Here is a 25,191-nt window from a genome sequence, read left to right on the forward strand (position 1 = left end):
GTGTGTGTGTGTGTGTGTGTGTGAGCAATGGTATGACTTAAGTGTGTAAGTGAGGGTGTGTGTGTGTGTGTGTGTGTGTGTGTGTGTGTGTGTGTGTGTGTGAGCAATGGTATGACTGATTAAGTGTGTAAGCAAGGGTGTGTGTGTGTGTGTGTTTGTGTGAGTGCGTGTATTACTGAGTAAGTGTGTAAGCGAGGGTGTGCTTGTGTGTGCGTGAGTGTGCGCGCGTGTGTGAGTGTATGTGTGTGCAAGGGAGGGTGTATGAGCAAGAGTGTTCATGTGTCTTTGCATGTTCCAACGTGCACGTATGTGAGCTTGACAGCCGAGACAAAAGCACCGGTCTACGTTATTACATCCCGTCCTAGTCCAGTCCTTTTCTGACATCACAAATTACATCCAATGAGAGCCCTAACAGCTCCGCTGGCGGATTTTAATTGGCACCTAATAGGGCAAATTCCTCCACATGTTTAATGAAGGATATTGAACTGTTGTCTGACCTTAACGTCGTAAAGCTCCTTCCTCTAGAGTCCCAGAATGTGTTCTCGTAATTGTTCTTTAAAAGCGCTCAATAGACCGTCTGTAAGTCTTCAAGGAACCGAGGAGAGGATTTAAATGGATTAAAGAGTAGGGAGGGAGGATGTTCAATGCCAGGTCCATATAAGGTCATAGGAACAGGTGCACAGGGTAAAATATAGCCTTTACCATTTGTCACAGCCATAGGCGAAGGCCGCATGGTATAATTGGTCTATGTTAGGGCGGGAGCTATTCTGCTGGAAATGTCTCTTATTGTCTTTTGTCATCGATATCATCTTATACGCCCTATCCTTTAATTGACTTTATTATGACTTATTTATTAGGTCCTTGACAAGACTAGCCATCTATTGTTTTTTTACCGAGTCAAATTCCTTGTTTTTACTCAGTGGAGACTTGGTGAAAATAAACTGATTCTGATTTTGAATCTGATCCTTACTGCCACGGTATCCGAAGCATCATCAGAGAGTGACCTCCCCCCTCTCCCCCTCTCCCCCCTCTCCCCCCTCTCCCCCCTCCTTCAGGTGAATGGGCGGGACTTCTCCAAGGCCGGGCACGACGAGGCGTCGGTGGTCGACGCCCTCCGTCGGGACGCTCTGCGGCGGGACCCCATCGTGGTGCAGGTGCTCCGGCGCACCCCCGCGGGGGGCGTTGCCGCCGCCGTAGCCCGTAACCAAGGCGACGGCGGCGTGGCGGTGGACGTGTGCACGCAGACGGACATCACCTTCGAGCACATCATGGCGCTGGCCAAGCTCCGCGCCACGACCCCGCCGGTGCCCGACGTCTGCCCCTTCCTGCTCTCCGACAGGTCGGTACACCCCCTCAGAACGGGTCAGAACGGGTTCCGCCTCGATCTGGTTCTGTTCTGGTGCAAACCGGCTCGGACCAGTTGGAACTCCACGGTTCCACTGGGGTTGATGGGACACATTGGGGGGGGGGGGGGGGGTGATGTCTGGTTGAAGCAGCCTCACCTGCATGGCCCAGAGTCGGACTGATTGGACTCTGGGGTTGGGGGGAGGCTGCACACACCTGTGGCACTTTGAGCAATCAGTGCTCATAGGTTAGACCAGCCATCTCCACACACACACACACACACACACACACACACACACACACACACACACACACACACACACACACACACACACACACACACACACACACACACACACACACACACACACACACACACACACTCAGGAGGAGATGCCAACATGGAGCACCGGGCCATGTCTCATTATCTACAAACTTCTACAGTAGACCGGGTTCCCATCACCACCCCCCTGTTCCCTCTGTGTGTGGCGGGGCCCGGCTAAAGTCACCTAATTGGAGCGTGACAGTGACCTATGTGGGGTCTGGCGTGGACATCGTTCCCCTCCACCACACACACTCCCACCACCCTTTTCGCCGGGATTAAGTATTCCAGTCCCATTATAATTATGTTATTATTATTGTTACCCCGTATATCCTATAGCGCACTGCACAATCATTATTTCATTAGAGTTGAGTTGTTTCCACCATAAAGGAAAACACCTTAGGTGTTTTGATTTCGTTGGAGAATTGAGAAAACGATTGGCCTGCGAGAATTGATGAATTGCGCGATTTTCCCTCACGAATTGAATCCTATTTTAACAACTCCTAGGGGCTACTCCTTTGTTCCTCATCCTGTCACCCACCTCACAACATGGCCGTTACGTCCCTCAGTAGCCATTACATGAGGCAGACCAGCATGCAATAATTGCCACCTCTATATTCTTTAATGGGAAGCTTCTCTGGGCGATTAAAGGCACTGGTCTAATAGAATATGCAGTCTGGCACAGCTATACTATTCTCTGCCTACTTAAAGGGCTATTTCTATACGCCGGGGGAAATCAAATCAATTTGTTCCCTACCATTACAAATCAGCCCGGTCCCTTTAGTCACTGTTGATGCAGAGGCGATATCATGGTGCTGCTATGCAGATGGGGAAACAGAGATGATTTTGGCTGGAGAGAGGCTGGTTGATGCTCTTTTGACACACCGACAGAAAGGCAGATGCTCATTTTGGTGCTGCCCGCATGCGTCTCAGAGCAGCAGATTTTCCACTTTCCCAAGTGAGATTTCTCCCCTTGAAAAGGTGTGAGATGAGATGATGTTTCGGAACGCCACTCGTCTTTCCAAGATGGATGTTCACTGCCTCTTGAAAGGGCCAAATTTGATACACTGTCAGTAATAGTAATAAACCTCAAATCGAAAGCAGAAATTGTATTTTTTGTGTCACTCTGGCCTTTTTAATTGCAGAAATATTTTAGCTAGAGCTACACCCAACGTCACAACCCAGCTCAAAGTGTGGACAGCAAAAGGGGACACCACAAATGAAACAGCTCCACTTTTCTATTAATTGAACGCACATTTTTTTCCAGAAACAACATGATATGTGTGCGAGTCTCTGGCATTAGCGGTTGTGTGGAGCGCGAGGTTCAATGGAAATCAGTTTGGCTGGATGTTTCAAAAAATCGAAACCGTATTAACGGCAACCTAGCCGCTATTGTTGCCCCAAGAAAGTCCCCGTTCAGAGAGGTATCATAACAGGACAAACTCAGGTGTCACTCATTACACTCAGCATTGTTCTGCTTCTTCTATGTACCAGGGCGTGGCTGGCAGACTGATGTTCGCTGATTTCGTCTGCTGCCTTTGCCCTGGTCCATAAAATGGTAGACCTGTAATAAGTGCTGGGTCCTAAGATGATGCCTCTGTTAGCCTATAAAGTGGGTCTATTAATTGCTCAGCTTCTTATTTAGAGAGCGAGAGAGAGCAAGAGAGAGAGAGGGCGAGAGAGTGTGAAAGAGAGAGGGTGAGAGTGCAAAAGTGCGGAAGAGAGAGAGAACGAGTCTCTCGCTCACTCCGTTTAAATGGCTGAGCAGCCACCAGCAAACAGGTGTGAGCCAATTAACTTAATGGCCGCCCAAATCTCACACCAGCAGTCAGGCCTGACCATCTTTTTCTCTCTCTCTCTCTCTGTCTCTCGCTCTCCATCTTCTCCCTCTCTTCTCCCTTTAGCTGTCATTCCATCCACACGATGGAGCATGAGTACTACGAGTGTCCAGAGTACCTGTCCAACACGGCGGGCGAGGTGGAGAGGTCCGAGGAGTACGAGTACGAGGTAACCAGGTTTCTGTCAAACTGTCATCAATGTTATCTCTCCTCTAGGTGTTCAGCTGCCTACGCTTTGACACGGTACAGGATAGCCTGAGGCGTATTTAGCCTTACATTTTACGTTTACATTTAGCAGACACTTTTATCCAAAGCGGCTTACGATAAGTTAATTTGTCAGAAGAAAGTGAAACAATAGATTGCTGTAGGCACAGTAAGGATGCTCATAGAACCAATGGCAAGCATTAACCGATTGCTAGGTTAACACATTCCCTGTACAGTACAAGATAGCTAGGATAAGTACTATTTTTAAGTGCCGGGACGTACAACATAAACTCTGCTTTAGGCAGTGATGAATATGCAGACTATGCAGAATTATTTGAAATCCAGAAGGATGTAAATTAACGTACAGGTAGCGTATGCAACACAGCAACACACCTGAGAGACTGTTATTGTTACTCTTATAGTTGCGGCATGTAATGTTCTCTGTTCACCACAAAGAACGCAGAATAAAAATAACTGAAACATTGTGGACGAGGGACAAAGAGAGCTCTCTGGTCGAGAACATCTGGAGGTCAGGGCAGATGTTCGGTCCAAGGAGAGTGCCAACGTGGTAAATGAAGACGATCGGCAAATTAAACGGCTCGTTTGAAACTCGGAAATAGAACGGGGGGTCTGTGGCCCCCACAGCCTGAGCCCTCACGGGAGGAAGGCCATTCTTTTGTAGCCGGTAAAACCCATCAGATTTCTTCCCCCCTCCTTCCCCCATACACAATATCGAGAGAACCATTTCTACCGAGCTTCAGGGAACAGAAGGTTATTCTTCGGTTTACCTTGTGGTTTACAACTATAAATGTGATTTCTAAAACTACTTTAGAAAAACTTGAACGGTTTATTTATTCATTCTGAACTTATCAAGCACGTTGGTTAAGCAACCACTATGAGTTCAGAACACGAAGGGTTCATTTAACTGTAGTGGTGAACAAGTGGTGGAGTTTGAGGGGAATTTTATTCTGCAATACTATGTTGAAATCTGAGGTTATTAGGTTGGTATGTTCGATGTTTTATTTTTGTCGTGAACAGGAGTCCATTAACATCGGTACGCTGTCTCCTCAGAAGACAGAAAGGAGGTACCGAGGGTTTAACCACAATGCATTCAATCAAAAACGACATTCTTCAAAGCACAAAGAGTTGCCGTAATGAATACATTTTGTGGGTCATGTTTTTCAGCTTGAAACAACACAAGCACACATGCACATTTCATCAGCAACATAGCATTGTAGGTGATCATCTGAATCTGCATGAATCGCTTAGCTGTTCCTTTTGTGCTAGGTTAGCAGAATGTGGGATTGGTTGTGTTTTTCATAGACAAATGCTGTGTGGAATGGCAAATCATTCCCATTCTCAACAACAGTAAAACAATTAACACTTTAGAACAACTCTCTCTTACTCTACCGAACAAACAGTACACACTTTAGCATAACTCACTCTTACTCTACCGAACAAACAGTACACACTTTAGCATAACTCACTCTTACTCTACCGAACAAACAGTACACACTTTAGCATAACTCACTCTTACTCTACTGTAAAACTAACCCGGTTTACTCTTAAAGTAGCGGTTCCCCTACACACACACATATATATATATATGAGTATATAACGATCAGTTATTGCCTGGCTTGGCCTAAATAGGTAAGATAAAAAAAAGCATGACCTCAATATAATACGAGGAAACCCTGTGAATGTCGACGATGACAAAGCCCTGCGAGTCTCTTTATTGACAAGCGGTGTGTCCGTGAGATATTGCCTTGGCCCACTTCAGCTCAAAAGGAAATGAGCCCACTGCATCCCGCAGCTCTTTCCTATTAGGCACGAGATGAATGGATTATTGAGGACTATTCTTTTACCCCGCCCCTCCCCCCACTACCCAACACACACACACACACACACGCACACACACACACACACACACGCACGCACACACACACACACACACACACATACACATACACACGCACACACCACCCCACCAGCTGAATTGGGTGAGTAATCTATCAACGTGATGAATAAAACTTTAATATATAAATGATCTAGTATTTTGCGTTCAGCACATCCAATCTCGCTGCGAACCGCACTCTCTCTCTTTTATCATCTTTTCTGTTATTTTATAGCGTTTATATCATTATATGTGTTGACGTGTGTTGTGCACAATAACACAAAAGCATTCTTTGATCTAGCTTTTCCTTCTTCTCAAAACCCGTAAATAAGGGCCAGGAAATTGCGATAATACTGAAATACCATGCCAGTAAAAGACTCATGAGCTACAGTATGTTCTGTGGTTGAATGCATGTAAGGTTTGTGTGAGTGTGAATGCTTGTGTGTGTGTATGTTTGAGTGTGTCTTTGGGTGTGTGTGTGTGTGTGTGTGTGTGGTGTGTGTGTGTGTGTGTGTGTGTGTGTGTGTGTGTGTGTGTGTGTGTGTGTGTGTGTGTGTGTGTGTGTTTGTGTGTGTGTGTGTGTGTGTGTGTGTGTGTGTGTGTGTGTGTGTGTGTGTGTGTGTGTGTGTGTGTGTGTGTGTGTGTGAGTGTGTGTGTGTGTGTGTGCGTGTGCGTGTGTGTGTTGGAAGTGTAACAGCCCTAATGTCAGAGGGGGCACTGGCCCATGTCAGACAGTACCTGGCCTCAGATGAGTCCAGGTGCTTCTGATGGCTCTGACATGGTTCGCTGTCAGTCGGCCAGTTTAATAAGGCACTTCCTGGTTCAGTGAACTGCATTCTGGGCCATTAGCGTCTCCTCCCAGCCAGCTGTGGTCTTTCTCAGAAGCTGATCTGGTATGGTGTGTGTGTGTGTGTGTGTGTTTGTATTTGTGTGTGTGCATGTCAGCGTGTAAGCATGTGTGTTTGTGTCTGTGTGTCTATGTTTTGGGGGATATGTGTGTGTGTTTGTGTGTGTATGTGTGTCTGTGTGGCGTGTTTGTGTGTGTGTGTCTGTCTGTGTGTGTGTGCGTGCTTGTGTGTCTGTGTGTTAATGTGTGTGTAGGTTTTGGGTGGATGTGTGTGTGTGTGTGTGTGTGTCTGTGCGTGCGTGCGTGCGTGCGTGCGTGCATGCCTGCTGAAATACTGACACTAATGGCAGCAAAAGGTCAACACAACACAACACAAAGCCCCTGACCCTTATCTTGACTGCAGTGAGATACAGGTGTACAGATACAGGTGAATCCCACATGCTGTGGTACATCAGAGAGCATCTCGCTGAAATATAACTAGCTGTTCGCTTCACAGGAAAACCACGAGTACACCCGTCACTGCAGTTCCCGGAGTTATTTCTGACAATGCTGGCGGGCTTATTCTGGATTGACACAAATTGCCCACATGTTCAGTTAGAGTTCATGTTTTGTGAAATTACTTCAATTCTGTTTTACTTTCCTGTAAAGATTGGCGAAGGAGCTTCAAAGAGTGTACCGTCCCACTATATTCGGTTGCTGTACACGGTAGTGCATTGCTAGCTCTTGGCTGATAACCGGAAGGTTGCTAGTTCGATACCCGGCTCCTTCTAGAGTGTCGAGGTGTCCCCTGAGCAAGGCACCTAACCCTAACTGCTCCAGATGAGCTGGATGTGGCCTTGCATTGTGGACACGGCCGTCGGTGTTTGAAAGTGTGCATGAACGGGTGAATGTTAGGCGATATTGTAAAGCGCTTTGAGTGGCCACTGGTTAGAGCGCGCTGTATAAATGCAGTCCATTTACCAAATTACAGCACCGGTATCCAGAGCCGGATTAAATAAATGGACTACACTAGGCAGACTGTATTTTTTGGGCCCCCCTCCATCGATAACCTAACCTAACCCTAACACTTACCAAAGTTACTAATAAAAGTTAATTCACATTTTACATAGCGTAGTCTTTGGTTACAAGTTGGTTATTTGTACGCCAAAATAAGTCATGTGTTGTATATTAAACAGTCTATCAGACTATTTTTTGATTTTTATTATTTATACGTTATTACACGGCTCTATTAAATGCTATTAAATTATCCTTATCTTATCCATTGCCAGTGTCATTGTTAAGGCAGTAGTCCCAGTAAATCACCAATAGGTGTCACGGTGTCAGCATTGCTATGTAAACAGAGCAAAAAAGATAAATGTAGTAAGCTATTGCATTTTGCAGAAAATCTTAATTAAATGTGTTGATTAAATTGAAAAGTTAAATAAGTAGTCAAATATACAAAGACTAATAAAATATGCAGTCAGAGAAAGTGTGCTGTAGTGGTAAAGATGTTTATTTTCATGGACAAGCATCACCTATCTTAAATTTTCCAACACTCTCATTTAGCATGCTCCACTCAGGGATAATCTTCAGCCTTCCAGCACCACAGGCCTCCATTGCAGTAGAAACACATCTTGACAGCATCATCACGATCTTGTGGAGAAATAATAAAATGTATATATAAGCTGAAAGACAGCTGTTTGAGATTTGAATATACCGGTACTTGGTTTGTTCCTCATATTTCATTTCATTATAGTAGAAAGTATAGCCCTATATTATGCATTTCATTTATATGCATTCACTTTACTTATTAAGATTTAGATTTTTAAATGGAAAACTTACATTTACAGATGCTTTCTCCTGAGTTTTGATGAGGCAAAGTCCTCTATAATGTCTTCAAAATCCAGGGAGGTTGTAAATCTATTCTCAATTGCCAACAGGGCAAAGGCATTCTGTTTTTTTTCTGTTACTGTTGCTCTCCGGTATGTTTTCACTCTTTTCATCGTAGAAAATGACGGCGCTGATGTTGACGGCGCCACAGCGTCTTCCGCTGTCTTCACAGCTGTCGGACGGCTGCCCGACAGAAACTTCTGTAAAGCCCCCCGCTGTTTCTTCTTTTGTTCCTCTTCATTTTTTTCTTTTTATGTTTTGCCGCACCCAAAAGCATCTTGAATGTTAGCCTACACAAGAAACGACCTGCCTGCTAGCTTTATTGTTCCGCTTAGTCTTGACCCGCTGACCTCCTCTCGGACTTAACTGATTGGCGTTAAAGGCACCCAGTGCAACTTTATGTAAACATTCAATGAAAAATAAACATTCAATTTCTAGTCTTTTTTACACGTAGTAAGTTTCAATAACTCAATAACTCAATAACTCATTCAAGGAGCAAAGATGAGACGTCGCTGTGTGGTGAGAACTGATAGAAAATCGTAAACAACAACAATCGCCGGTGGGGAGAAGCCATTTTTCCATTGACTGGAAGCCTGCTTTATTTATTGTAGGTTACAAAAAATAAAGAAAATGGCGGCATTGTTGTTGTTATCGATTTTCTATCAGTTCTCACCACACAACGACGTCTCATCTTTGCTGCTTGAATGTCGGTATGTAATGGTATGGAGTTATTGAAACTTACTACGTGTAAAAAAGACTAGAAATTGAATGTTTATTTTTAAGCCTCGAAAGTTGCACTGGGTGCCTTTAATGTGACGTAACGTTAAGATAAACAACGTCACTATTTTTACTTAATTAATATATATTGATATATTATCACTGAAATAAATAGTAGGCAGGACATTTGTATTGGCTATTTCATTTTTTTTTTTTTTTTTTTTTTTTTTTTTTTTTTTTTTTACTTCTGTCTGGGCCCCCCCCCGCCGATCAGGCCCTAGGCACGTGCCTAGTTTGCCTTTGGGTTAATCCGGCTCTGCCGGTATCAGTGCTGGCAAGCTTTAAACTGCTAGGTAGTGAATTCTCGCCAACTGCACTGGTTTCAATGCATGCTAGCCCCGGACTAGTGCGCTGGCGTTACAGTCAACTCCACTGGGAAACACCAGTCTTATACTTCAATACCTTAGGGGGTTGAATGCCATTGACATAATTACTTCCCCCTGTCAATCTTGCCCTTGTCTTGTCACTTTTTTTTTTCACAGGAGAAAATGAATTCCACCACAACCACCATCCCCCCCACCCCCCCCCCCCCCCCCCCCCACCCCACCCCCTGTTCGCCAACTTCCCAGGGAAATGAATTCCACCAGCATGGAGTGAGAGGGGGGGTTGGGGGGAGAGGGAGGTAGGGGGGGGGGGTAATAAAATGATTACCCCCAGTGTAATCTTGACGTGATTACCTTTTAAACGCAGCGGAGATCAAACGGGCCTCACGGGGCGTGTCACAGTGAATTTAAACAGATTTCTTGCTGAGGGGGGGGGGGGGGCAAATGCCACGGCAGGGGCCATCAAAGTCCTGCCCAGCGGGGGCTCACCCACCGGGTGCAGGTTGATATCAAGGATGTTAGTTTTGCTTGTTTTTCCTTTTCATTTTTACTGATGTAGAACACATGGATGGGTGTGTGCAAGAGAGAGAGCAAGAGAGAGAGAGAGAGAGAGAGAGAGAGAGAGAGAGAGAGAGAGAGAGAGAGAGAGGGAGAGAGAGAGAGAGAGAGAGAGAGAGAGAGAGAGAGAGAAAGCGCAGATGAATCCTGTCACACTCAGAGTGTTGGTATTTATTACTTCCGTGGAACCACTGACATACAGAAATACTGACGTACTGAAATACTGACTACATTAAGGGAAACCAAAGAAAACAGAATTCGCTGCTGAAATTCTAATGATTGATGAGTTCCCTTCTGAAGAAGCCCTTTCATTTCTCATGAGTTGGAACTCTCTCACGACACTGAAATCCTTCTTTTGCATGTGTTTGTACTCTATGAGTGTGAATTAAGCCGACTTAGCTCTTTCTGAAGCTGCACAAGATATTTCTTTGAGCCCAGATGGTTTCTGGCGATAATGACAATCCAACACGACCAAAGGAGTAACTCAAACTGACTAATTGGTAAATCAAGGTCCCATAAAAATTCTGTATTAAAAGGAATAATCAAATATATGATGGCAATACCTAAACCATACTTTTTACATTCTTTGTGTGCGTGTGTATGTGTGTATCTGTATGTGTGTGTGTGTGTGTGTGTGTGTGTGTGTGTGTGTGTGTGTGTGTGTCTAGGAGGTGGAGCTGTGCAGGCAGAACAGCCTGGAGAAACTGGGGCTGACGCTGTGCTACAGAACGGACGAGGAGGAGGACATGGCCATCTACGTCAGCCAGGTAACCTCCACCCCTCTCTCTCTCCTACAGCCTCCACTATAAAGCGGCTCTGTTGTCATCACTACCGCTGCACTGCTTTTACAGTCGCACGTCAAAATAAAAGCGTGGAGCCATTTAGCAGGCGCCTTAAACCTCGTGTCTGGTGAAGAAGACCGTGCGCCAAATGGCTGTTTGAGTTGTGCAGAGTGCTCTACGTGTGTGGTGTGTAACCGCGGCAGGCAAGCGTGTCGTTATAACTGACGCAAGCCGCAGACGGGAAAAGGAAGGATGCTTTTCAAAATAAGAATGTAGAAAAAAAGATGGAGGGAGAAGGGAGGAAGGAAGGAGGGGGGAGAGTGATGTGTGAAGCACGCACAGGATTTTCTACTTTTTAATATTAACCATAATTGGGGCGTTGGGGCGTATCGCAATGTAAATATATTTACATATAAATACAGGGCCAGGCATTTTTTGAGGAATGGGGAAATGTTAGTCAATCAGAAACCTGGGAGAATGAGCCATTTATTGTAGGGAGATGACTTCAGGGTTGAAATGTTGGATTCCTGTTATGCGCTCTCCTCAATTGCTCTTCCTTTTCCTCGTTTTGTACTAAAACAATCGGTGAGGATTTTAATGAGTTCTAAGGGAGACCGTTACCCCTCATTACACAGAGTGTACGTCAGCCATCATTGTCACTGAAGACCACCGATTACAGCAGAGCCAAAACATTTGTGTAATTGTCTGTGGAAACAAATAAACACAAATTCAAAAAATATATATTATTATCTAAAAATATCCTATTCTCCTAGGGTTTGAATATGGGCCCGGGGAAAAACACTGGGAAATATCCATAGAGAATATCCAAAACCTAGCTTCCAAACTGCCAAAATAGGCGCTAAAACATCCTGAAATCCTCAAAATTGGCATTTTGCCACCGCTGAAGCTAAACAAGGAACATCATTGAGATTAAGACCTCATGGCTTTCAATGAAAGAAAGAGAGACAAAATCCGAGTGATCTATGGTTCTGGGAAGACATTCAGTATTAATGACTACATTAGCCACCCGCGTCTTTCAAGGCAGGTTGCCGTTGCAATCCTATTATGAACTCAAAGCACTGATTACTCCAGCGAAGCCGTGCACGTGAGGATTACCATTCCCTCATAAAGGACTGGCTGTTAACTGGCAAGCAGCGAAGGTTGTGAATATACACCAACACACACCTCTTTAGCCTCAATTCAACCCTCGCGAAAAATGTAACATCGGAAATCGCTGTCAAAATGGCAAATGATGTTTGGCTCAGAAACGTTTTAATTCCTTGAAGCAGACTTAGAACATGAACTCAGAGTAAAAGTAGGCAAAAACAATAACTAAACTATTCACAAAACAGCAGCAGCACTTGTCTCAGCCTCCCTCGACGCCATGTAGAAACAAGCACCAACCGACAGAAGAAGACTATTACGGTAGGGCGGCGATAAAAGGAGAAAAATGCTAATTCCCCGCCTCATTAAAATGTATTTATGTGTAATACTGTTACAAGAGAAGCATATCTCCTCCCCCCATCTCCCCTCTACCTCCACCCCCTCTCCCTCCATCCATTCCCTTGTTTCCAGTAAGACCGTATTTCCTTCTTCAACACGTTGCTAACTCTCTTGATCTTCGCAAGAGGAAGCAACAACAAAGTGTGCAAAATGAGCGTAGGGGAACAACAACGACGCTCGAATCTACGCCACGCTTCTTCGATCCCCCGGAATGAATTTTGGAAATAGATAATACAAAAATAAGATGTGATGCAGATTCGATTCAGATAAGTACCGTCAACAAGTTTGTTGCAGAAACACCGGGGAATGCTAATGGATTCGGAGTTGGTTGTTTTTCATTTCGCGCTTTGCTATTCGCTCGCTATCTCTCGTCTCTCGTCTCTCTCTGTCTCTCATCTCTCATCTCTCTCTCTCTCTCTCTCTCTCTCTCTCTCTCTCTCTCTCTCTCTCTCTCTCACGCTCCGATGCTGTCTTCTTGCGTCTCGGTAATTATTTGGTTGCTCATTTCCGTGTAAAAAGAATCGAACCACCGTTTTTTTTTAATCACACAGGTGTTTGAATAAAAAAACTGCCTGAATCTTCAAGGAGCTCCTATTTGCTCCCACGGTTACCAACCGCTGCCGGCTACGCCACGGAACCCTGTGCCAGCCAATCAGCTTCCCCATCTAATTAACGTGAAATGTGAATTCTCAGCCGTCGTATCTCCCATTCTGCTTCATCTCCAGAAGTCAAGGGAAAGTTTGATTGTCGTTATGCTAGAATTGTCACGGTGGCGTGTTTTTTCTATTGTTGTAATTCCCGTATATCGTTATCTTTGGGTACCGACCGTGAGACTGGTTGTTTTTGTTTGTGTGCACTCATTTCAATACAGAGCAGTGTTCGTCGATCCAGTAGACTTGGTGAAATGATGTCTATTGAACTACGGTATTCTGTTTCAAACGAGATACGCGGCATCGCAGTGAAACATTTTTACTTTCTTTTCAAACTAAAAAACTAAAAGTTTGTCTGGAAAATAAAAGTTCAAAATGCGATTATCAAGGGAAAGGTGATTGCTAGACGCAACAGGCCTCCATACGTAAAAAAAAAAAACACGGTATCATGCCATCTTCTATCAAGTCATTTAGCAGGGTTAGGGTTAGGGTAAGGGTCATTCAAAGAGACAAAAATGTAATCAGTGTAATCATACACGTTGCTAAGGCGACCGGTCGAGCGAGAGCATCTCAAAGAGCCTTCCTGACAGGAACAATGGGGAATCGAACACAGGACCCTCCAGCCAGGAGTCGATTCACCCTAGACACAACACTACTGCCTCTACATCGTGTACGGGCCTTTGCGGCATGTGGCCCAGGAGGTAGAGCGGGTTGGCTGATAACCGGAGGGTTGCTAGTACTTCGATCCCCGGCTCCTCCTTGCTGTGTTGAGGTTTCCCCCCGAGCACCAAACTTCAACCTAACTGCTCCCGACGAGCTGGCTGTCGCCATGCATGGCCGACACTTAAGCGCGCTAGCAGGTTGATCCATCGAGCCGTCGCGGGCCGATTCCCCTTTTCGATGGCGACTGCCACGCGGAGATCAGGCAATAACGATGTTCTTGATTTTAAAGTGGGTTTTTCTGTTTTGGGTTTAGGTGGAACCAAACAGCATAGCAGCCAGAGACGGACGCATCAAGGAGGGCGACCGCATCCTGCAGGTAGGTTTAATCACGGGACCCGATAGCCATGACCGCACGCAGGAAACACGTTATATGAAGCCCGGGGGGGAAAGGCACGCCCACAGGTGTTCACGGATGGATGGGAATAGGCGGCGGACGTTGATCCGTCTGATCTGATTTGTACATGTGCATGCAGAATCAGCCAGAAATTGATACACACACACACACACACACACACACACGTGTGCATGTAGATACATACACACACATATACATATACAAAGTAGAACAGACACACAGCAGTATGTGTGTACAGTACACATATGTAGACACATACACACACACACACACACACACACACACACACACATACTGTATATATAAATACATTTGTATTTTCGTATTTGTTTCCGAGAATACAACGGATACAAACAGACACACAAACACACAACACCCGCAGATTATCGTAGCTATCATTTACACTCAATAATAGATGACTGTCTGTCTGATTAATTTATTTCTCTGGCTCTCTCTCAAGCACATGCGCTCGCACGCACTCGCACACACACACACACACACACACACACACACACACACACACACACACACACACACACACACACACACACATACACAAAAACACACACACCTGCTCTGAGAGAGACAATTCCGTGGCATTTTCCAGTACCTTCCAGAGAGGGTGAGCAGGTTACTGTCTGAGACAGTCTGGGGTAATGTGTGCATATTTAAATAGCCCACTTATCAGCGGAAATTAAAGTCTTTTATTCCCGCTGCTCCGGGTCCTTCGTCATCCCAGCACCCCTCCTGCATCGCTCTATCTCCCTCTTCCTCTCCCCTCCCTCTCTTTTCCGTCCTGTCTTTAGCAACGGAAAATGGCTGCTATATTCAGGCATGAGTCTTCGTTTAGCCTTCTTATTGCCTTTTATTTGAAACTGCAAATACACACATATAAACACAGACATATACACATATACACGCGCCCACGCATACACACGTATGCGCACGTACACACACATGCACACAACACATGCACACACACAAACACACAACAAACAAGCACAGACACACACACACGCACCACAACGCATGCACACACACACACAACAAACGCACACACACACGCACACACACGCACACACATATCCATGTGTGCACACAGACACCCAAACCAGGTGTGGTTGAGGTAAGAATCAGAGATGAAACATCAGGGTGTCTTCCACACATACACATCGTGTGCGTTAGTGAGCTTAGCATTCCACGGAGGAGCACAATGCATCCTCCACGGCGACCCCGGTGCTTGTTATCAACACGGACTGCCATGAACACCTTGAAGTCCATAATGAGCGACCCTTGAGCACGTATAACAAGCCCCTTTCATGGCTCCTCGGAGCTTAGTGTATTGTACCGGGTTGTTTGTGTGTTATAGCCGTCTGTCTTTGTTTACAAGCACCTTTTGACCTGGAGCATCTGATATATGAAACCGACGCACACACACCAACAAGCACAAACACACACAAACACAGACCCACACGCACACACACACACAGACACACACGCACACACACACACACACACACACACACACACACACACACACGCACACACAGACACACACGCACACACACACACACACACACACACACACACGCAAACCAATTTTAATCTAGCAGACATGTGTCCTTAATCGGGACATGATACATTCCCCTGCTCTCTCTCTCTCTCTCTCTCTCTCTCTCTCTCTCTCTCTCTCTCTCTCTCTCTCTCTCTCTCTCTCTCTCCCCCTCTCTCTCTCTCTCTCTCTCTCTCTCTCTCTCTCTCTCTCTTCTCTCTCTCTCTCTCTCCCCCCCATTCTCTTTAACTATCTGTCTGAAATAGCCTGAATGATTTGGGGGGAGGGTAGGGGTGAGAGGGGGGGGGTACCAGGGTGTTAGCGGGGAGGGTCTATACCGCGAGCTCTATTACCTTTCTGTGACAGCGGCCATTACTCTGAAAGAGGAAAAGATGAACGCCATCTGTCAGCCAACAGTTAATTGTGTGTCTGGGTGTGTAGTGGAGGAGGAGGGGTGGGGGGGGGGGCAGGTTGGCTAGGCTAGGCTAGCAGGAGCTATAGGGGAACAGAGTGAGGATTGTATGGGTGTTGGCTGGAGAGAGAGAGAGAGACAGGGGTTCAGTATGGACACATAGAAAGAGTATAGAGGGAAGGGTAGGACAGAGTGGGAAGAAGGGAGAGAGAATGAACGTTGAGGAGAGAGAGAGAGGGTAGAAGAGAGATAGGGAGAGAGAGAGAGGGGGAGAGAGGGAGAGAAAGAGGGGTAGGTCGAGTATGAAGACATAGCGAGAGGATGGGAGAAGGGAGGGTAGGAGAGAGGGAATAAGGGAGAAAGAGCGGGTGTTGAGGAGAGAGAGAGAAATACGAGGGGAAAAAACGGATAGTGATACCCAATATGAGTAAAAACAAGACCTGAGTGTGTGTGTGTGTGTGTGTGTGTGTGTGTGTGTGTGTGTGTGTGTGTGTGTGTGTGTGTGTGTGTGTGTGTGTGGGAGAGTGATGGACAGAGACGGCGCTAGATGTACAAACGATCCATGAAAACATTTTTCATGTGTTCATCCGTCCGTGGACTAATAGTAAAACGATGTGTGCCTCAGCCATCTGCTCTGTAATCCATTGTTGCGCGCACACTTTGTGCAAAGTAAATCCATTCGTCTCTCCTCAGCGCGAGAGTCTTTCAGCGTGCGGTCCACACATTACCTGTTCAGCGATGCACTTTAGGAAAAAAACATCCACCGATAATATCTGCTCGGGTTTGAGACTATGTGTATGGTTGTGAGATACTTTCTGAGCGGTGATCTTTCGGGGAGGTGTGTGTGTGTGTGTTTGTGAGATACTTTCTGAGCGATGATCTTATGGAATGTGTGTGTGTGTTTGGTTGTGTAGATCAACGGCTGCGAGGTGCAGGACAGAGAGAGAGCCGTGGCTCTGCTGGCCAGCGAAGACGCCCGGAGTATCCTGTTCCTGGTGACCAGGCCGGACCTGCAGGTACAAGCGCACGCACGCACGCACGCACGCACGCACGCACGCACGCACGCACGCACGCACGCACGCACGCACGCACGCACGCACGCACGCACGCACGCACGCACGCACGCACGCACGCACGTACGCACCTTCACACTTACACACATACACTCAAAAACACACACACACACACACACACACACAAAACGCATACACAATACGCGAAGATGCGTGTGCATGCATTAGTATGTACCGATGGACAGACAGATAGACCCACAGGTACACAATCACATGCATACCATGTACAAACACATGCACACATGCGAGCATGTACGCACACATACGTGCGCACACACACACACACACACACACACACACACACACACACACACACACACACACACACACACACACACACACACACACACACACACACACACACAGCCTTCAAACCTATTTCTTCAAGCAGCTGCTTACTGAGGGCCTAATCATTCTTTCACTTCCTGTAAGCGAAAACATGCAGTCACACACACACACACACACACACACACACACACACACACACACACACACACACACACACACACACACACACACACACACACACGTATACACACACACACAAACTCAAGCATCTATTTACCTCCCTTGACGTGTGTGTGTGTGTGTGTGTGTGTGTGTGTGTGTGTGTGTGTGTGTGTGTATGTGTGTGTGTGTGTGTGTGTGTGTGTGTGTGTGTGTGTGTGTGTGTGGTTCCAGCTGGAGGAGGAGGAGGAGTGGCTGGAGGTGGAGCAGGGGGAGATCCTGCAGGAGATGAAGACGCAGATCCTGGAGAGAGAGGACAGCACCACCAGAGAGGAGGAGGTGAGAGAGAGAGAGAGAGAGAGAGAGAGAGAGAGAGAGAGAGAGAGAGAGAGAGAGAGAGAGAGAGAGAGAGAGAGAGAGAGAGAGAGAGAGAGAGAGAGAGAGAGAGGGGGATTGGGAGGACAGCACCACCAGAGAGAGATGACTGGAGAGCGAGATAATGAGAGAGAGAGAGAAAGATGAAGAGAGAGGGAGAGAGAAAGATGTCTCTCAGGTCTGGATAAATTGGCAGCTGAGCATTGGCAAGAGGAGGTGTGAGGGTGAAAAGAGAGGGTGAGAGGGGGTGGAAAGAGAGAGACATGGGAGAAACACTGAGAATGGGATCGGCAAAGGGAACACAATAGAAGGAATTAAATGTATAATGTATATACTGTATAACAGTTCTGTGAGGCCAAACCCCCTCTTGATCTTTATGTTACAAATGTCCAGTAATACTGTGGTGATTGGAGCTGTATCAAAATGTATATTTACACGTCCTCCATTACATCAATTGCTTATGGTTCAAAACGCTCCTGCATTATATACTATATGTTCTCTTTTGAACGTCTCTGGCGTTGAGACACACTACACACACAAAGTACGAGCGTTTCCCCGCTATCCAGCGCAAAACTCGACAGCAAATACGCGACGGACCACTGAACCTCGACGCACAACTCACCCCCCGTCCCCGTCCCCTCCGTCTCTCTCTCCTTCCCCCCCCTCAGCAGCATGCGGGCGAGGACGAGGTGACCACGGACACGGCCACCTACTCCTCCACCACCCAGGACAAGGACAGTGGCCTGGGCCGCGGCACCGAGAGCCCCGACCCCCGGCCCCCGTCGGCCCCGCTGTCCTCCCGGCTGCACCGCCGCACCACCGCCCAGTGCCTCCGCGACCGCTGGCGCGCCGAGCAGGCCCAGCGGCAGGCGCTCAGCCCCCGCAGCACCCCCCCCACCAAGGGCCCGAGCCGCGAGGGCAAGCTGGTGATGCGGGGCTCCTTGGGTGGGGTCGGAGGCGGAGGCGGAGGCGGTGGCGTCGGCGGTCTCCTCGGCACGGACAGCCGCTTCCAGCAGCTCCTCGAGCTCAAGTGCCAGATCCGGAACGGGGGGGAGTGCGGGGTGTACTCCATCCGGCACAGCATCGAGTGCAGCCTGACGGAGCAGGGTGGGGACGAGGGCGGTGTCGTCGGCGACGGCGGGGGAGGAGGAGGGGAGGAGGAGGAAGAGGAGGAGGAGGAAGGGGGAGGCGGCATCGAGCAGGAGCTGCGCATGCTGAACGAGGAGCTGCGCAGCATCGAGCTGGAGTGCCAGAGCATCATGCAGGCCCACCACCTCCGCCAGGGCGACGCCAGCCCGGAGCCCCGCCCGCCGCCGCCGCCGCCCACGCCGCTCAGCCCCAAGGACCTGCTGAGGCGCCACGCCGGCAGGCTGGCGGACATCCGCGAGCACCCCGAGGCGCCGCCGGGGTGCGTCGCGGCCCCCGCGCGGGACAAGGACAGCTCCAGCGTGTACAACACGGCCGACAGCGCCCGCTCCCCGGACCTCTCCCAGCAGCGCCGCGTGCGCCTCACCAACCAGAAGAACCTCAGGCTGGCGTCGGGGGTGAGGACGCCCGGCCCCAACGCCCCCAAGCCGTCCCCAGGGAGCGAGCCGGGCCAGGTCATCTCCAGCAGCCCCGACCAGAGCAACCCGTCCCCGTCCGAGGCCTCCGACCCCGCGCTGCCCGCCGACGACGAGCGGTGTGAGAAGAAGGGCAGGGCCCGGGCCCCACAGAGGGGCCTGCCCTACGCCACGCCCAACCACTACCAGACGTCCCCCCTCCAGAGCCAGACGGGGACCCGGCAGCTCCAGGTACACCCCCCCGTCCGAGGCCTTGTAAAGGGTTGGGTAGGGCTGGGCGAATAACATAATCGAGTTTTTCCAAAATAAAAAAATATGTTTTTTTTATGTTTTATAGAAAGGGCAGAACAGCTGGATACATATCTGTATATTATTTTAGATTGGAACATTTTCTTTTGACCATTTTGTGTAATTTTTAAGGCCAGATTTCAAAGTTCTCAGCTACAACTCAGCCATGCTGAATGTATACAACATGTATTCAAACTCAAAATTAATCGTTTGAATAATCGTGATTTCAATATAGACCAAAATAATCGGGATTATGATTTTACCCATAACCGAGCAGCCCTAGGGTTGAGTGAGAATCGATGTGGAAGGAGCGATGTGGAGGGGGTGAGGTTTGAGGGTTGTTCTCATCCAGGATTGGATGCCGCTGTTAATGCGCTTTAGGCAAGGCAACTTTATTCATACAGCACTTTTCATACACGAGGCAGACTCCAAGTGCTTCACATCGAAACATCGTCATGAAATGAAATGAAGTAACAAAATAAAATAGATAAGTTAGAGAAAACAAAACAAAAGCTTTAGAACGTTAAAGAGGCTTTCGGGATTTCGGGAAGTGAGGGTCCATTCAGGGTTAGGGTTAGGGTTAGGGTTAAGTGAGGGTCCATTCAGGGTTAGGGTTAAGTGAGGGTCCATTCAGGGTTAGGGTTAAGTGAGGGTCCATCCAGGGTTAGGGTTAGGGTTAAGTGAGGGTCCATTCAGGGTGCAGGTTGTCTCATGGTGAGGGTCGTCCACTCGCAGCCGAAAGTCTCTGGGTCAGAAAACCGATTACGGATTCTACCTGTTGGCATCCCTGAGCAAGGAACCCCAGCCCCTACCACACTCGATGGCAAAGGATGATAGTCGCTATGGATACAACTGTCTGCTATGTAGCTAAAATACAGACCACGGCAGAATTTGAGTGCCAGACCCTTTTGTGATGTTTAATCCATTGTTCTTTGTATCCTAGTCAAACTATTGTGATAGGCTATTCTATTTAACCGTGTTCAATTAGAGTCAATCACATTCTGCTCGGTTGCAGATTCAGGGGCTCCTGTATTTTGCTGAAGTAGCTTCAACAGCCGAGACGATCATTATCCCTGCTCCGTTCCACCGCTGACGTAGTTCCTCCCTGTGCCTTTCCAGAGCTACATGCAGCTGCTCCACCAGACCTCCACCCTGGGCAGCTACTCCCAGAGCCAGCTCAGCCTGCTCAGCCTGTGCCGGGAGCCCGTCCACCACCACAACCACCCCCACCCCCACCGCCACGCGGGCAGCGGGAGCGGCAGCGGCGGCGGCGGTGGCGGCCTGCGCCCGGGCGAAGCGCGGCTGGAGTGGAAGGTCAAAGTGCGCGCCGACGGCTCCCGCTACGTGGCGCGGCGGCCCGCCCGCGACCGCATCCTGCGGGAGCGCGCGCTGCGGATCCGCGAGGAGCGCAGCGGCGGCGGCACGACCACGGACGACGACGCCATGAGCGAGATGAAGATGGGCCGCTACTGGAGCAAGGAGGAGCGCAAGCAGCAGCTGGCGCGCGCCCGCGAGCAGCGCCAGCGCCGCGAGCACATGCAGCGCAGCCGGCTGGAGTGCCTGCGCGAGGGGCCCGGCAGCGGGGCCGAGGGCCGCAAGGAGGTCAGCATCCTGGAGCTCAGCCAGCGCAAGATGATGAAGAAGCGCAACAAGAAGATCCTGGACAACTGGATGACCATCCAGGAGCTGATGAGCCACGGGGCGCGGGCCCCGCCCGAAGGCGCCGCCACGCAGGTGCACAACGCCTTCCTGTCCGTCACGACGGTGTAGCGGTCGGCGGGACGGCGGGACGGGTTCTGTTGGGGGGGGGGGGGGGGTCGACCATGGGGGGGGTCTTCTGCTTTACAGGCGGTGTTCAGTGGGTCAACATTGTGGGGTCGTGTGCGATGCTACAACTTTATTCATCCCTCAAAGGGAAACTAGAAGCTACACACGGCATGATGAGCAACGATGAGGACGCATGAAGGTTGTTGGATACACACAAGGACACACAGCGGGAATGAGATGGGACGGATCTCTGACAAACATCTAAATGTCCCTTTTGGTATGAATTAACTCGTGATATTTGGCGGCTACAATGGAATAATATGAAACTACCTAAAAGCAATTTCCTAGCTGGCATTTCCCAGTTTCATCACCAACCTATTCAGTTAATGATATCACATTGTGATAGCCTAATAAGAATGTGTTAATGGTTATGGGTTAGAATAATGGCAAACCAAGTAACCACTAGTAAACAGGGACAACTGTTTGGGGGCCCATCATTTACTAATCTGTAAGGCACTGGGAGGATTCAACAAGGCTCTCCGTTGTGATGACCTACTTAATACTGTACTGTGTGTCACCATAATGCCTGTATTTCCGAGGTATTCAATTATTCAATTGTACACTCACTGCTGAATACATTATTCTGGATATTTTGAGGTGTAACTTGTGGAAAAGTACTTTGTAAGCACAGTGAAAAATGTATAAATGCAGGTATCTCAATTGTGCTCTTACATTTTTCCTTTTGTTTAAGCTCTTTATTTTCTTTTCTTGTCAATCCGTTCAGGTAAATGGACTGGCGTAACGATACAAACGACAAACTGCAAACAAAAAGTACATTTTCCTCCGAGGTTTTCATGATTTCCATCGCGCACAAAGCGGGGAACTCTTTTTGCCTCGTTCAAAGTGGTACTTTTTTTATAAGGGGGAAGATACAATATTTTTCACACTTTGCGAACTCAACAAGGTTTTGTAGAAAGGATTTTTTACCCGAATGTTGGTTTTCTTGTAAATATGTTGTACGTTGTACTTTCTTTTGTATGCTTGTACCGACACCTATGGTCCATGGAAATACCTGTAAACCAAATGAGCTACAACGTTTGCAGAACGGCCCCTCTCTGTCTCAAGACGATTTAAAAGATTCACAGGAGAAGCCCATGAGATTTCACTTAATCCTCAGTGAATAACCAAAACATGGATTCAAAAGCGCTGTTTCTTTGTGAAGACCTTTTGTAACGAATCAATCTGTAATCTCGAAGGCTCCTAATATTTATGAGCTGAGCAGGAGGGCTCTTGCAAACATCTTTACCTCAACTTCTCAGTCAAGACTCTGGACTATTGAACGGTATTAAAAAAATACCAGTCTTGGAATTAAGGATCCCTTTTTCTCACCTTACAAGATGAATGTGCTTTGTGTTGGTAACATGAAATGGACCGATATTTATATTCTTTTCATATTTATTGTAAATTAACATTATGGTTTTGTCAATAAAATGTATGATAATTTAATCTTTTCTCGTACCAATGAGGCAGTACTTAAAGTGGATGCCTTACACTGGAAAGCGTGTTGATAAAACTTTGACTTCAGTATGTATTATCATTCTTTGCAAAAAAAAGGGTAATAAACTGTTATTTCTCTTCATGTGTCATGAAACATTATTTATTATATCTATCTATCTATCGATGCATGGCTGCAGTTGTGATAATCCACAACTGTCCGACGGTTAAATAGTTCTGAATTTAAAGAATATGGTTGGTGCAAAGGTCTACAAAGGTTGGTACAAAGGCTGAATCCTTACAAGTCAGTAGGTAGTCTTAAGAGGCTGCCACACCAGGCAGACAGTCAAACATTTCACCGATCACACGCGGGCAAAATGAAAAAGAAATGTACGGGGTTGGCTCGGAATCGAGACAGCCAATGCAACACAGGCTTCCCAATGCCCTACACCTACACTTACATTTTAACTCCTGCCTTAAGAATCCAGAAACCGACCCAATGTCCTATAGCCATTACAATCACTAATGCTGGTGTGTCACTAGAATGTGTACCAGAATACTAAAGCTTGGGACAGTACCGGTGTCTTCCCACTGGGATGACTGCCTGCCAATAAGAGTGGGTCTCAGAGGTAGGTTTGGGGGTACTGGGGTGAGACTACAGAGGTGTGCAGAGGGGACGACGACAGGGTGGGGGGGTGAGACTACAGAGGTGTGCAGGGTGGGGGGGGGGGGGGGGGGGGGGGGGGGGGGAGGTTGGGGGGGCGATGATGAATGTCTGTTTGGCAAAGCAAAAAAACGACACTGCCCATTTCAAAGCATAGAAATGCTGATTCTCTCTCTCTCTCTCTCTCTCTCTCTCTCTCTCTCTCCTCTCTCTCCTCTCTCTCCTCTCTCTCTCTCTCTCTCTCTCTCTCTCTCTCTCTCTCTCTCTCTCTCTCTCTTTCTCTCTCTCTCTCTCTCTCCCTCTCTCTCTCTCTCTCTCTCTCTCTCTCTCTCTCTCTCTTCTCTCTCCCCTCTCTCTCTCTCTCTCTCTCTCTCTCTCTCTCTCTCTCTCTCTCTCTCTCTCTCTCTCTCTCCCCTCTCTTCTCTCTCTCTCTCTCTCTCTCTCTCTCTTCTCTCTCCCCTCTCTCTCTCTCTCTCTCTCTCTCCTCTCTCTCTCTCTCTCTCTCTCTCTCTCTCTTCTCTCTCCCTTCTCTCTCTCTCTCTCTCTCTCTCTCTCTCTCTCTCTCTCCCCTCTCTCTCTCTCTCTCTCTCTCTCTCTCTCTCTCTCTTCCCCCCCTCCCCTGTCAATCAGCCGTGTCCATCCACAGCCCACTGAACTGAAGAATTAATGAGAGAGAGAGTGAGAGAGATCAGACTTCCCATCCCCAGTGTAGAAAGGCGCTTCTTTATTGGGGGGTGGAGGGGGGGGGGGACACACAGCGCTACGACGCATTAAACTGCGAGCTAGCTATCCCACTGCGCATAATCTCCCCCATCATTCATTTCCGTGGCGACTGAAGTGGCAGAGGTAGCGGTGAAAATAATAAGTTTCCCTAGTTCACAGCCACATCCACCTCCCCGTACCTTCGCAGCGCCATAAATGATTCAGCCCAATGTGCGCCGGATAGATAATTCGATGCAAACTCATTGCGGGAGAATATCGGTGCAGACCTGCGATGTCGTCATGCATGGGCTCAACTAAAGAGAGAGAGAGTTCGACGCACGGGTGTGTGCGTATGAAACGCGGAAGGCCGTGACTGTCATTGGGTAGGCCTAGTCCGGGAACTGCGCAGCACACAAGTCGTAAAGGAGTCTCCACATGACACTACTACTAATCCCATCGCTGAGGCATGTCACATGATATTTACATTAAATCTGTTTTACACACCAAACATTACACCGGAGTAATTCCCGTCCTCTCTCTCTTAATCTTTCTGGGGGTATTTGTTCACTGAAAACAAGGTGGCTCACAAAGTAATTCATATACTTTCATGTACATTCTCTGGATATTCTCCCTACCAACCCGTCATCTTAATTACACGACCTGTCTCGTTCGGGGTTGGGACGTTCTGACGGCCGGGGGGGGGGGGGGGGGGGGGGCGAGGGAGGCGCAGATGGGGGAGGGAGAGGGGGTCCCACTGACTGTCCCGGCGTCGCTTTAATCTAGCGGCGCCTTTGATACGACGGGCGACCGCAGTCGTATGTGGTGTGTGCTTGGCTCTGAGAGGAGATGCAGCTGCTAATGACGTG

General features: G+C 48.0%; 1 protein-coding gene across 1 annotated transcript; it reads left to right on the top strand.

Moving 5' to 3' along the window:
* Positions 1-1,049: 1,049 nt before the first annotated feature.
* On the top strand, positions 1,050-21,468 carry pdzrn4 (PDZ domain containing ring finger 4; the record flags this gene model as incomplete). Its single annotated transcript, XM_056579048.1, has 8 exons — positions 1,050-1,339; positions 3,571-3,673; positions 10,645-10,743; positions 13,888-13,950; positions 16,868-16,969; positions 17,708-17,812; positions 18,520-19,641; positions 20,818-21,468. Coding segments are annotated over 8 exons (2,535 nt in total), but the record flags the coding sequence as incomplete, so codon positions are not given.
* Between the last annotated feature and the right edge of the window lie 3,723 nt (positions 21,469-25,191).

This window comes from Gadus chalcogrammus, chromosome 19, assembly GCF_026213295.1.
Source record: "Gadus chalcogrammus isolate NIFS_2021 chromosome 19, NIFS_Gcha_1.0, whole genome shotgun sequence".
Classification (NCBI taxonomy): Eukaryota; Metazoa; Chordata; class Actinopteri; order Gadiformes; family Gadidae; genus Gadus; species Gadus chalcogrammus.